Source organism: Pteropus medius, unplaced genomic scaffold, assembly GCF_902729225.1.
Source record: "Pteropus medius unplaced genomic scaffold, Ma_sr-lr_union100, whole genome shotgun sequence".
NCBI classification, from domain to species: domain Eukaryota; kingdom Metazoa; phylum Chordata; class Mammalia; order Chiroptera; family Pteropodidae; genus Pteropus; species Pteropus medius.
In genome coordinates, this window is record NW_024349798.1 from 11,436,397 (window position 1) to 11,450,472 (window position 14,076).

Sequence of the window (14,076 nt, forward strand, 5' to 3'; positions counted from 1 at the left end):
TGGTTTCCCTTTCATGATAAGGTAGGCTGACTGAAGATAATTTGCAAAGGATGTAAAAAGCATAAAAGAGGCATCTCCCACATCGCTTGTAATCCTCACTCCTCCAAAATAGTCATTGTCAACATCTTGACACCTTCCCTTCTGCACATATTTTAACCCAGTGCATGCACAAATGTATGTTTGATCAAAACACGTTATACATGTTTATACTCTTTTCTCTAAAAATAACGTAAGCACGTGCACTGTGAAAGGTCTTAGTATATGTTATCATTCAGTCTTTTTCATTTCCTCTTTTGCGAGCCGTCAGCTCATATCCTTTGCTCATTTACCTTCTGAGTAAACTGAACACGCACTTTAGACCAGCTAATAATGAGGAGCTTACTTCACTTCTGACTACTACTTATTTTTAGGAAATAAGAAAAATTCCATTCCAAAGCAGTAGGCTTTGGTTTACCAAGCTCTTCCCATTAAAACAGAACTGGACAGTCTTTTCATGTTCAGGATTTACCTTCTTGACTTTTCAGTGCAAGGAAAACAGTAAGGGGCTGCATGACCCAGCGTGGGTCTGGGGAACAAGCTGGCTCTGTGCGGAACACCAGGCAGCTTTAGAATGAACGGCACTCAATCCAGACTTAGGCCCCCAAACACACAATCCCTCTCCACCAAGCCTCTGTGTGTCTCTGTCTCTCTCAACACATATTCACAATTCCAGCTGCTGAGAACATCTTCATGCAAAGCCCAGTGCTGAGTATTATGACTTAATAAGTTTCCAAACTGTCTTTGGAATTCCAAAATTATGCTTCATTAAACTGCATGCCCAACCTCTGTCCCACGCAGATGGAACTGCTAGTGTTACTGTCCACAATTCTGTGACTGTATGGCTCTTTAAATGCTTCTTAGAAAGAAAAAGGCTCATCACGACATAATCAGCCGTAGAACAGGGTGAGTCACGCTCTGTTTTTAGTGCGTGATTTGACAAGACCCTGCTACCACAGGAAGTATTTCAGCAAAAATTCTTTGAGATAAAAAGGAAAAAACAAGGAAATTATTCAATATTATGAAGGAAGCTCTCTCCTAAAGAAACACAAAAAGCACAGCAGTGGCTGTAATAAACGGTAAAGTGGGTGCAGGAAATTGAAACAGTAAAAGTCACATACGTGAGTTAGAGACCTCACTAAAATAATCTGGCAATTGCTTTTCCCGGTAAAGATATTGTCAAAGCCATGTGACTGGGTCCCCGAGGAGACAGCATGTTAAAAACAGACGGGAATTTGTAAAAAAGGAGAGAACATCTGGTTTATCAGGCTTTAAAAGACCAAGCGTTAATTTCCCTTTCTACCAAAACATCCAAAACATCCACATCCACATTCACTAACTGCCAAGTCCCTGTTCTCTTTGCTAACGTCCCGCCCCTGCTTGCTGAACTTGGAGCAATACTCAGGCAAATAAGAAGAGATCCAGGTGACAACCCTGTGGCAGACATTCACAGAAGTCTACACTTGGGGAGAAGGCTCCTTGACCCCATTTCCTCTTTGCACAAGAGGGATGAGGTGGTCATGGGCTCACAGCCGTGAAAGGTTGGGCAGGCAGGGCCTGACACCCATACCTGTAAGGCTCAACACATAACTGTTGTTTTGCCCACAAGAACGTGGGGTTCTCTGCCGTCAATCCTGGCATCTACTGTAATCTCAGAAGGCCAAGAAAGCACGCAAGTTCTGCTGGCCACATCCATGCTCACATAAAACACACACACTGGGAGGAGCAAACTTCTCAACAAAACCGCCATAGCTGACACTTTGACACCAAAGCCCTTTTAACTTTTCATTTCTAATAAATACATTTTATTCAAAATAGTTTAGTAATAATTAATGATTTTCATTTCATGTGTAAAGTATCTTAAACCTATTTCATTTTCAGCAAAAGAATCCCATCTGCCCGAATACTGAAAAAATTGTGCGTTACCTGTTGCAGGGAAAAAATAAGACAGTAGGAAGACGGTCAACCATAAATTCCCAAGGAAGATCATTTTGAGATACATCAAGCCTAGAAAAGAGAAAGAACAGAAAAAGTAAAAGATCAGCCGAGAAACTCCAACCTAAAAGAACCTTCTCAAATAACTGAAGAACCTGGAGCATCTTCTGCGGCCCACGCCGCCTAGTCCCTTACCAGTGAGCGCACCACCACGTGTGTGGTGGGCGCAGCTCATGCAGGAAGCACTGATACTTCCAGGACGCACACCTTTCCACTTAACTTACCCATGAAAATGTAATGTCCTGAAGGTAAAAATGAACTCCCCCCAGAATGCCTCACTGACAGCAGTCCGCCTACCTGGCAGGATCTGGGAAAGTACTTTAATCCTTAAATTAGCTCTGGGAAAAGAAAGGAAATCATTGTGCAAAATACATCAAGCCTCTGAAGATTTAAGAAAACTGGAAAATACTATGCTCTATTTTAGATTTTGTAAATCTGGACAGAGGCCAAAAAAGCTCTATTTTCTTAGCAGATTTAAAATTAATTTTATAATACAGAAAATAATATCTGTACTAAATTAACCAACCTACCTGTGTTTAAGTACTATTAAACTAGGTGGCGGCCCCTCCTGTAGCTGGCACTGAGCTTGGCATGCAGCAAGTCCTCCCACCCCCAGGGGCTGCTCAGACGAAGCAAAAAGAACATTCTAGAAGGAGGAAACCGGTAGAGCCCTAGTCACAAACAGCACAAACAAAAGATGGAAATGTTCTGACTCATTAATTTGATGGAAGTTTTCAGAAAGTATGGGTGGGGGTGGGGGAAGATCAGTGCACTTGTCAAAAGGATAAAATTCACTTTTTATTAAAAAAAAAATGACATAGTCAAATTATAATGGTTTTAAACAGCTTTACTAACAAAACAGCATTCCTGCCTACCCCAAATGTTACTTCCATTTTTTAAAAAAGTGCTGTTGAACACTTTAATCTATAATCAAATATTTTTTTCCCTCGATTTTTACTTCAAAGCAAGATCAAACTGTAAAATTAAAAAGAAAAACATTTGTAAACATCCACTTGGAACTCCACTGGGTTAATCAGGCCTTCTTTCTGGGGCTCTCATTCAGACTCGGTGTAGATGCCTACATATTGTTAAGAGCAGTCATCACATATTTCATCCTCTATTCTTCTCAATCAATTGTATGTCAAACATTTCTCTAATGAATGGATAAAAAATCCCATCAAATGCCCAACCATAATTTACTTAATCATTCCTCTACTGCTGGATTTAAATAATGGTACCAGGGTTAGCTCCTTAATTCTCCCAAAGTAAAATCAGGTCAAAAATGTATAACCATTTTTGTGATTTTTTACAGTGTTGCTAATATGCTTTCCAAAAAGGTTATGTCAATTTACTTATTCTATTAGCTATATCTGACTCTGCCAATTTCATTTTATTTTATCAAAACAAGATTCTGTCACTTAAAAGCTTTTGTTAATTTAATAAGTATACATGGCACTTTGTTAGTGTTTTAATTTACACCAATTAGATTTAATTTCCCCACTTGTTTATTTACAGTCTCCTCTCACATGAAAACCCTGTTCATGTCCTTTTCTTCACACTGGAATCCCTCTCAGCTTTTTTCCTCCTCCCCACATATTTTATTGTGGTAAAATATATGTAACATAAAACCTAGGATCTTAACCAATTTCTAAGTGTACAGTTCAGTTGCATTAAGGACATTCATACTGCTGCGCAACCATCACCACCATCCATCTCCAGACGCTTCATCTTGCAAAACGAAACTCTGTCCTCATTAAACAGCTCTCCAGACCTCTCCCCTCCGCCCCTGGCCAGCACCATCGTACTTTCTGTCTCCATGAATCTGGCTACTCTAGGCACCTCATATAAGTGGAACCATACATAATTTGCCTTTTTGTGCCTTATTTCACTTAGTATCAACGTCCTCAAGGTTCGTCCATGTTGTAACTTGAGTCAGAATTCCCTTCCCTTTTACGGCTGCATGGCACTCCACTGTGTGCTTGGACCACATTTTCCACTCAGCAGTTTCTTAAACCATTTTAATTTCTCAGGGTCTGGAATAGGAAAGCCTAATTCTGAATCTTGGTCCCTCACTGATAGGTTATATGATTGGGCAAATTACCTAACCTTTCTGTGCCTCAATTTCTTCTTCAGTAAAAAGAAAAGTGATACTCATGCCTGCTGCACTGAATGTTATGGGGATTAAGTCAGATGATATGTATATATAAAAATCTCTCAGCATAGTAACTTAAATTTGGCTCTAATCTTCACTTCACTTATAGCACATATAACAGGTGACATATATATGCTGTAAAAAATAAGTCATTCTTTTTTTAGTCTGTTTTCCTTATTTATTTTCATTGCACATTTTTCTAGTAGAATCTGTTCATTTTTCTTTTATTTTTTTAACTGCTTCACTTTGGAAAGCTTCCATCTCTCAAAGGAACTAGCAAATCTAATATTCTAGCTTCTATTTTCTATGATCTGATCTTTTATATTTAATCCATCTGGAGGGTTTTTTGGTAGAGGGGAGAAGATGTAGCTTATGTCTAAATATTTCTCCCCCCAAAATGCTTACTACCTTATCCAAAAACTCTTTATTTGAGCCTCGTTTTACAAAACAATGATTAAAAAATTTTTGTTTACTAAAGAGCCCACATATAGTATCCACGGAATCACAAAACTAGAACATGTGGCTATCGATCAATCTTTCCTTTTAATTTCAGGAATGAGGATAAAAACAAGGCCTGGCGGACAGATTTGCTCCAGGTCCCAGGGCTAGTGAAAGCACATTAGGAACTTGCCCCCTTGTGCTGGGCTGAAGCCCCAGTGTGATACAACTCCATGGGAACCTTTCCCGTGGCAGTCCAGGCAGCTGACCATTCAGGGGGGCTGCCCTAGCAACCAGGTCAGCACCGTTCCCAAGGAACTGCACTCACCCTCCTACGAATGCAATCAGGGCTAAACACACTCAACATCATCAGAATTCATATGGAAAACTTTCATTCAATGAGATTTTGCTCATGGTTTTAAGCTGGCAATAAAATTCAACCAAGTCTCACTCATGGTTAATGAAAAATGGGCAGACCCTTGTAAACTATATGGCCAAGCTATAAAGAAGAGCAAAGACAGGCACGCGGCAGAAGAGGCTTCCTTACCTTGCCACGGTGAATGTATCTGCTGGCAGGAGACGAGCTAGCTGGATAAAGACGTGATTGAGGGATGGACAGAAGCCGCACCACTGTGCGTAATAAAGCAGCAAAACATCCTGGGGGAAGGGAGATGGCTATTACTGGGGCCTGGGAAGCAGGCTCCTTGTGTCTTCACCGTGCTTAGAACCCAGGAGGCATTTGATAAATGTTGCTTATGCACAAATTACAGTGAAAAATTTAATCATTAGATTTTCCCAATTATGTGCTTTCTTAAAGGCTTTTCACAATTAGAAAACCACATGTAATTCACACGTGTTCTGAAATAAGTGGTTAACCTTCCGTACATCAAAACCAGCCACTCACCCCAAGAATAACAGGTTTGGAAATAATTTTAATAGGGGCAGATGGCTTGATTTTTGCCCCTCTCGTGATTCCATACCTGCTTTTGAAGCACTACTTCCCAAAAGGTATCGGTTGTCACTTCAGTGATTAAATGTCGAGAAGGGAACTGGGCAGAGTCACTTCCGATAAGATGCCTTTTCAAGGGACTGTAGAGAATGCTGAAGTTCTGAATGAAAGACTCTAAAATAAAGAGAAAATAAGATCAACTCTTCTCTAAGTACAAGAAAAGTAGCTGGCCTACTTTAAACTCCATGTTTTAAAAACTGGGATGGCTTCACAGGCTCGCATTTCATGGGCTCACATTTTTAACACTTTACCTACAGGCAAAACCCTGAACAAAGCTGCCCAGGGTGGTGCCAGGTTTAGCTTTGGTGGTACTGACTCAGCAGACAGTAATTTAGATAACAAAACCCCAAGCGGTGTTAGATGCTCTGATACTCAGGGAATAGGAATGCTATCCTGTTTTTTCCTAATAGGACTGGTCCATAAATAGACACCTAAGATGGCATAAGTCATCAACATGCCACAATCTAAGAGACAGAGTTCAACCTTTAAATATAACCACAGATGCAATAATTGCACAAGGTACTATAATAGGAAAGGTGTTTCATACTTATTAATTTGAGGACAAGGAGCTATGAGTTTTTTCCCCTTTATTAAAGTTCTTCGAGTTTCTTAAAAGGTCAAGAAAAATAAACTCAATTATATTTAGCAGAAAATCATAAATAATCCAAAAACTTAACTTGAACCAAAAGTTTTACCCTCCCCACAAACGCCCCTGCCTTCAGATTGCTTTGTATCATCTGAAGCAGCACTAATCTGAGTTTCACTTCTTTTTCTTTCTTCTAACTCTCTCCATTTTTAGGTCCTAATGAACAATGAAATGTTCTGTAGAGAGGAAATGAAGAGTGTCATGTGAATACTGAAGAGAATTCATTATCAGCATTTGAATAACACTTAGTCCGCTATAGTCTCGAAACATAAAACTTAGAATTATTTCCTAATCTGAATGAAGCCTAAATTCTGAGACTGCCTCAGAGACAGCTGACTTAAGAGTCAACCCTCCAAACCAACAATGACACCCAGTAGATGGTTTTTTTAAAAGCACCTTTACAAATATTGTCACCAACTACAGAACAAAGGACAACTGCGCTGGATGTTTTAGGATACAGAATATGAAAAGAAATATTAAGAAGTCTTCTTTCAGATTACCCTTAAACTCAAAGAGAACACACACATGAGCTCACTGAGCTCACCTGAGTATAACTGAACAGAATTCCAATAACATTCAATAAACACTTACTTAAAAAATACAGGCTTATTTCATTTTAAGAAAACTCAGTAGCAAAATGTAACTTTAGAAAACATGAATTAAGAGCAATCTGTAAAATTAATAGAACACACACTTCATAAAATAACTGGTCATGGGGTCCTTTAAACACTCAGGTGGAGCCTTCGTGGTTATAATATATAATTTGACACAGAACAAAATCAACATTTACATAAGCCTTTTCAAACGTGTCTAAGGTAAGAAACAAGCTTCACCGGGATTTAAAAGAAGACCGCTAAAAGGACTGTTATTTAGGGACTTTGAGTTTACTTAGCTGTCATACCCTCTAGAACGTGAAAACAAAAGCTTTCCTTCCCTACCAAATTCTTCCTGTCTCCATTTGGCAAACACTGACTTTCCCAACGAGGCTGAACTAATGCGGCTTTTGAATCCCCACTTCCTGGTGCGCGCGTACATCAAGGATGTCAGCAGAGTCCTGGGAACAGGGCAGGGGGGTTAGTTCACGGCTGCTGCCAAGCCCCACGGGCAAGCTCTAGGATGCCTTCATATGATGGGGCCTTAACTTCCAAAGTGGCTTTTTATCCATTTGCAACCTCACTCATTTACTGCATTTGACATTTGTTTGTTACAATCTAGGCACCCAAGGTCACAGCAGTATTCCCCAATGGGGGATAAAACAGCAACGGAACAAACTGGGCCTTGACATTTACACAATAAACCTGTGAGACAAGGAGAACGGGCAGCTTTTTTGTTTCACTGCTTTCCATTTTAAGTTCGAGAACGTCACATTCATCAGCCCCTTGGAACATTCACACCAGAACGGCTCTCATCACAGAGGCCAGGTTCCCACTGACTGCAGCTCGCCCTTAGAAATGTGACAGGTAATGTCAATTTGAAACGTTGGACTCTCACTTCCTGAGACTAAATTACAAACTTACCCCAAATTTGGAATTAGGAAGTTTCTGTCTCATTTAACAAACAAAATTAGCTTCTTGTAAAATGGTAACTGCAGTCTAAAGATTTCAAACGAGCTAAAGAGGTAACATCACCTTCATGTAATGAGATCCCTAGATAAAAGTTACTTATATGAAGTCACGCAAATTTATCGTTTGGGGAAGGGAAGTGCCTACAGTACCTAAGGTGAACTTCACGAGAGCTTGTTTTGGATCCAAGATATAGTGGGACTCTTCTTTCACATCAACGATGGCGGCAAATTCTTTCACCTGAGTGGTGCTGGGAGCGCCCAGCCTCTCTGCATATAACCAAAACAAATTTGAATCCAGAAGGTAGAGGTTCAGGGTCTTGTTGGTTCTGCAGCTCAGACCGGTGAAGTTTGTGCTGCTCATGTCCACTTCAGGAAAGAGATGCCTGTTCTCCTCAATGTGAGGAATGGGGCCTGGAGTACTGACCTCACATTCCTTCTCAAGGGAAGAAAATGCAACGCTCGGGGCTTCAGAACCAATGAAGCCCTCCACACCCCTGTTCAAGGTCCTGCAACATGCAGTGTAGTAGCTGAATGGGCTGTAAGAACTCAGAAAATTGCTACACTCCACGCTGTCTGATGCCACGTGATAAAAGGCCTGCTCCTTGAGGTAGAAAGAATCCACAGCTGCTGCCATCTCGAGAAAGCTGCACTGTGGCATGCTGACTGAGCTCGGCCTGATGCCTACAGCCGTCTGGTTGACACACAGCTCACAGACATTGTGGGTCCTGGAGATGGAGTGCCACTGGGGCAGCACCACGGTGTTGCAGCAAGGTGAAACCGTTATCAGCGGTGCGTCCGACAGCTGGACTGGGCGCTTGGATGCCAGAGACTTGAATACCGGGGCATCCACTCGCCGCAGGTGTTGTAGGAGCCGCTCCACCACCTGGTCCCTGTGACAGTTGTTGTACTCCAAGGCCACTTCGGTGATCTGAAACACAGGAAAGAGTGCATGAGAGGCATGGGGCTGATGGAGAGGCCCCTGAGCTGTGAGGCCTTCTAGTCTGCTTTCTAGAATGCTTCTAGAAAGCATTCTAGTCTGATCCACAAGAAACACTGGCCGGAAGCACTGCTTCAAATAGGAAGCCATCACACCAAAAGCTATTAATAAAAAGGTTTGGATTATATCGGAACGTGCCGTTCTATGAACAAATAGGAGCCAACTGTGTAGAGACCGAAAGGGCTGTAGGGGAGATGTTTTAGTCTACCATATGATAAGAAAGCAGCTTACCCCACGACATATGTCCAGGTCATTAAAGAACTGGGAACAGAATTTAAATCTCAACTCCCAGTTGAGTGCATTTTCCTTTACATATGTAAAAATTTTCCATACTCTGTCTTCTCTCTTCATCTAAACTAACAGCCTAAAAATTTCCCCAAAACCAGATTTTATGGGTGGATCAAAATATTTCACGGCTTATATGTTTCTAAAGAAATTCTTGCCTCACAGGCTACGAATTCAACCTGTTTCAAACCATACCCATCCTTCTTGCCTTCCCTCATAACCTCTTCCTCCTCCTGTACCACCCTCTCCAGGAAAACGGCATCATCAAACTGGAATAATCAGTTGATCCTCGATTTGTGCTCTGAACCACCACAGGGCTCAAAGCTAGCCAGCTCTGACTTCAGCATTGCAAGCAGCATCTGCAACCCCACGGCTGCTGTCTCACTTCAGGTCAATTGTCCTAGACCACCACTTCCTCTTCCCTGCCTTAACTGAGCCTCTTCACTGCCACCACTTATTTTTAAAAGTACAACCCTAAGTATGAGATTCCTCTGCCAAATGACAATCAATGGCTCCCTACCTAGAACAGAAAATCTAAAACAAGCTAGCCTGCATGTGCCTTTCTGATATTGCCCTGTCCTCTTTAGATCAGGCCAGGACCTCTCACAAGGCTATGCCTTTACAGGCCTGATCAAGACCTCCTCCCACTGACAAACCTTAATACTGTCCCCAAGACCCAGCATCAGGGTGTCTCATCCCACCCCCAACCCAGAAGAGTTGGGTTCTGCATCTTCAGGGTCCCAGAAGCTCCTCCCAGAGAATCTCGTAAGTGTCTGCTGAGACGCCTCTCTTCCCCATGAGCTATGGATCCTCATGGGCAAGGACTGCATTTGATTTCTCCTGCTCTCCGCGGAGCCTCGCACAGAGCCGGGCACATAGCAAGTACTCAGCAAACACCGGGTGAACGAATGGCATCTCAGGTACCGTACGTGCTCCTGCTTCCTGCTGAGATTAACCACTTTAGCCTCAGATCAGTATTAGCCGTTTAGACTTATATCTCATTCCAAGACTCTTCCATTTGCAAACTGAGTATCTGTCATCACTGACCCATTTCATGAGAGCCAGTCATTATAATCCAAATGTATTTATTCCCTAAAACAGAACCATGTGCTAACTTGGATCAGATCTTGCCATAGTGAGTTAAAAGGTTAAATCATTCAGGATTTTGTTTCATTAAAGTGTAAGTGTGGGGTGTGTGTGTGTGTGTGTGTGTGTGTGTGTAAAATCCATTTAATGAGTACTTTCCCAATGTCAAAAAACCCCCAAATTTTATAACATGATATTTATAGAGAGAGTTAATCCAAGACATATGCATTTGTACAGAAAAATAAATTGTCCGAATAGTTCCTGGGCATTAAAAACGGTCACTTCAGATGATAAACCAGTGTTTTGGTTTTTCCCCACACAAAAGCCTCTCAGCCCTTTTTGGATAAGGCTCTGACAGCACACTGCCCTAATGAGGTCGAGCCTATATAACCCATAAAGAGCCCAGCTGCCCTCTGGCCCCATCTTGGTACTGCTTTATAGTCAAAAACACAGTACATTACTGCCCCCACCCATCCCTCTCCCCCCAATAAAAAACAAAATCCAAGAATTCACTGTATTCTTTTATAAAAAGTCCAAGCAGGAGTACATTAAGAAAAGCAAAATTCCTTAAAAAGTCACCTTTCCTCATCTTTCATTTTTAGTATTTCTCGCAAAGCAGCATGTCGAGAATATTTTAACTGAAGAAAATATTTTGTATAGAGGAATGCTCTTGAAGAGTGAGGAATTCTTACTTTTCTCCTATAAACTGAGCCACTCTTTACTTTTATAATCCTTTTATATAACAGGCACTTTCGAAAATACAACTTGAGTTGCATCCCATCGTGAATCACTTGATGCCATATTTAATCTCATGTGAATTAATAAGGAAAATTTGGCAAATTAACTGTTTGCAGTAGGAATGCTTTGTTCCATTTCTTTAAGCAGAGAAAGGAGTGAATCTGAACAAAAGAACCCCGCCTTTGCCTACTGGACTCAGGCACTGTGAAGGCCTCAAAGCCGTGCTGTTACAGTTGAAAACGAGTCAGACACTGAGATATCTCACTATGACCTCTCTAAAACTGTATAGAGACACCAGAGGCCAGTGGCCTGAGGCTGTCTGTGTGCACGTTGTGTAAGAGCAGCTGCCTGGTCCTGGACTGGACCTCACGGTGTGGCCACCACAGGGCCATCTCTCATGGACTCCCATCGTGAGTGTCCAAATCTCCTTGGCTGGTAAGCCCCCAACTCCACTACCCTCGCTCTGTGATAACCTCTCTGTGCAACGGTGGGAGCTTCCTTGGCTGTCTGCCCACAGCTAGGCCTAAAAGTAGTCATGGGAGAATAAGAGTTAAGGCTTACACTCTGCTATAGACAAGGAGCACATGAGTTTAGAACTCAGCCTGTTAAGTGTGCTGTTCATTCTTCCCTCTCCTCCCACCAGTGAATTCTGGTCACTGTGTCACTATTTTCCTGGTCAAGCACCACACTTCCCATCCCCATCGCCACCATTCAAGTTCAGGATTACTACTTCTCATTTTTCTGGAACACTGGTGCCAGGAAACACAGATCTGCTATAATAATAGGAACACAGCTCTGCTGACATCTCCACTGTCAGTGAGCCTGTGATGGCTACAATTAATGCTGAAGTCCTCTAAGAAGCACCCAAGGGCCTCTCTTCCAACGTCTTTTTTCCGGGTCTTCTCCACTCAGTCCTTTACAGGGACCACACAACCTGTACTATTCCCTAATACCTAAAAGTGCTGCAACTTCCCCACCGCTGTGCCTTCACTCAGGCTGTCCCTTCCCTTAAGTTTCTCTCAGTCCATGAAGATCCTGGCCACCCAGGAGGTGTGTGTGTCAAATACTCACTCTCCCTCAGCCCCTCCTAACCCTTCCCCTGCCCAACTCCCAGCTTTCTGGGACAGAGCCTGCTCTCCTCTAGCTCCTCCTGACCTAGGCCTGTGGCTGACCTTCCTCTGCCTTGAAATATAAGTAGGCTCTTACTTCCCTATTGGATAAGCCTCCAAGACCATGACACCAAGACTGAGTCTTCTCCACCTTTCTCCCCCGTGGCTCCCTGGCACAGCACTCAGTAAACATTGGCTGAACTAACCCAAAATAAAGAAGGAACTGTACTGCACAGAACACTTTACCTGGCTAAGTACTCTCCAATGCTGCAAGAACACCACCTGGTTTCACAACCCCAACCATGCACCGAAGTTAAGGGTAATCCATGCACCTTTCAAGGACACTATGAGTCTCAAGGAAAGGAGCAAAAGGCAAAACCATAAGAAACAGAAGGCCTGGCCGTAGATGGAGAAGTCAGGGGAGGTGGGGGAAGACGGTCAGCTGAGAGCAAATGGCTGGAAAGCAAGTGTCCTTCCACCATGTTCCTAAATCCAGCTGTGACCCGTGAATAGAAGAACTGGGCTCCAGTCACGAAACCCCACGCCACCCGGAAGCCTGACACACCCAAACCAAACAAGATCAAATTCTCCAGAAGGAAACTTTAAAACCCCACCATTCCTACAAAGAGCTCTGTGGCTCTTAGTATTAGATGCAGTAAAAACCTAGTAATTTGGAATATAGTCTTAGTTCACAAAATATCTGTGTAGTGAAGATTTTCTAAAGAAATTAAGTCTTATTACTTCAAGTCCTCCCTAATCAAAGAAGAAATAAAGCTACTTCATTTCTTCTTTCTTCTTCTAAGCCGAGGCTGCAGCAAGCATTCAACATGCCCCCTGCAGGGATATGGTTAACAAAGTGAGGGGTCTGGCTGGGTAAGAACCCCGTCTCCCCAATCCCTCCAGGCGGACCATCAGGCTCACAGGGAGAGTCCGGGGAGGAGCAGTGTCTGGTGAGCCTGGCTGGTGGTACACTGGTAGTCTGAAATTGGTTTTGGCCAATTAAGGGATCCTTGAGGGAAGGAAAAAATAAAACCCCCAGTAAATCCAATTTAGCAATCCCAGGCGCTCTCTGCTGATTGTTATTGCTCTCTGTTAGCGGCTCCAAATGATCCACGTATAAAATAAACTCAAAGCCAGAGTGAGTGAGTGAGTGTACCAGATGCTGCAGAGAAGGGAGGAGGAGGGGCTCATTCTGGCTATGTGCACAACGTGACAGGTTTAGAAAGACAGGGGATCCCAGTGTCGGCACTACTGCTGCAGGCTGTCGGGCTGAGGACAGCCAGGGCCAGCAGTCTGGCCAAACCCCCGGGACAATGGCATCTCCTAATCCATACTAAACCCTGCCTGTGTTGCTGTCCATTCCCTCTGTCCTACTCCCTGACATTGGTCATCGCAGGAAGAGGGACATATGGCCCTTCTCTGGAAAGACATGAGCAGCTGTTAGTAAATGTGGCCGGAAAGGCTGTGGGGGACCCTATCCTAGGCATGTGCGTTGCTGCCCATTCATAGGAGAAAGGAGGAATGAATGCCATAAGGACGCAGCTGCCACTCCTGGCAGCCACTCAGCTACTAGTGGAAATTATTCTGAGTGTGGAATGACAGTCCAAGTGAATAAGGTTTCCCTACTCCTTATGAGACACCTCTTAACATTAGGACTCTTACCTCATCTATTAAAGGATGACTTTCGGCTAAGGGATTAAAAGGTATAAATAAAAAAAGGGCTGGTCCTTTCTTCAGTTCATTATTCAGCAGGAGACTCTTGCCACCATGTGGCCGTAGCCATCGAAGGAGCATCTCTCGGTTTTCTAAGGCCCACTTATAGATGTTCTCAGCTGTGTAGTTAATGACCTCCCTGGGAAAGACCTGTAAAGGACAAACACACAAAGGATAAAACGTAGGGCACATAAGCACTGTCCTCAAGAGGCCTGACCAACCCCATCGCTTCACAGGTGAGGAAGATGAGGCTTAGAGGGACGACACAACCTGCCCCTACTTGTGACGCTAAAACCTGGCTCTATTTC

General features: G+C 43.0%; 1 protein-coding gene across 4 annotated transcripts in view; it reads right to left on the bottom strand.

The window, feature by feature from the left end:
• Positions 1-14,076, bottom strand: part of TXNDC11 (thioredoxin domain containing 11) — a 55,445-nt gene that overhangs the window by 2,821 nt on the left and 38,548 nt on the right. For all 4 annotated transcript variants that reach the window (XM_039885352.1, XM_039885350.1, XM_039885351.1 and 1 more), the window contains 5 exons: positions 13,718-13,918; positions 7,991-8,768; positions 5,602-5,744; positions 5,169-5,278; positions 1,963-2,043 (listed from right to left, as the gene is read on the bottom strand). In XM_039885352.1, the coding sequence (XP_039741286.1) occupies positions 1,963-2,043; positions 5,169-5,278; positions 5,602-5,744; positions 7,991-8,768; positions 13,718-13,849 (1,244 nt within the window). In that variant the 5' untranslated portion in view covers positions 13,850-13,918. The remainder of the gene's footprint in view (positions 1-1,962; positions 2,044-5,168; positions 5,279-5,601; positions 5,745-7,990; positions 8,769-13,717; positions 13,919-14,076) is intronic.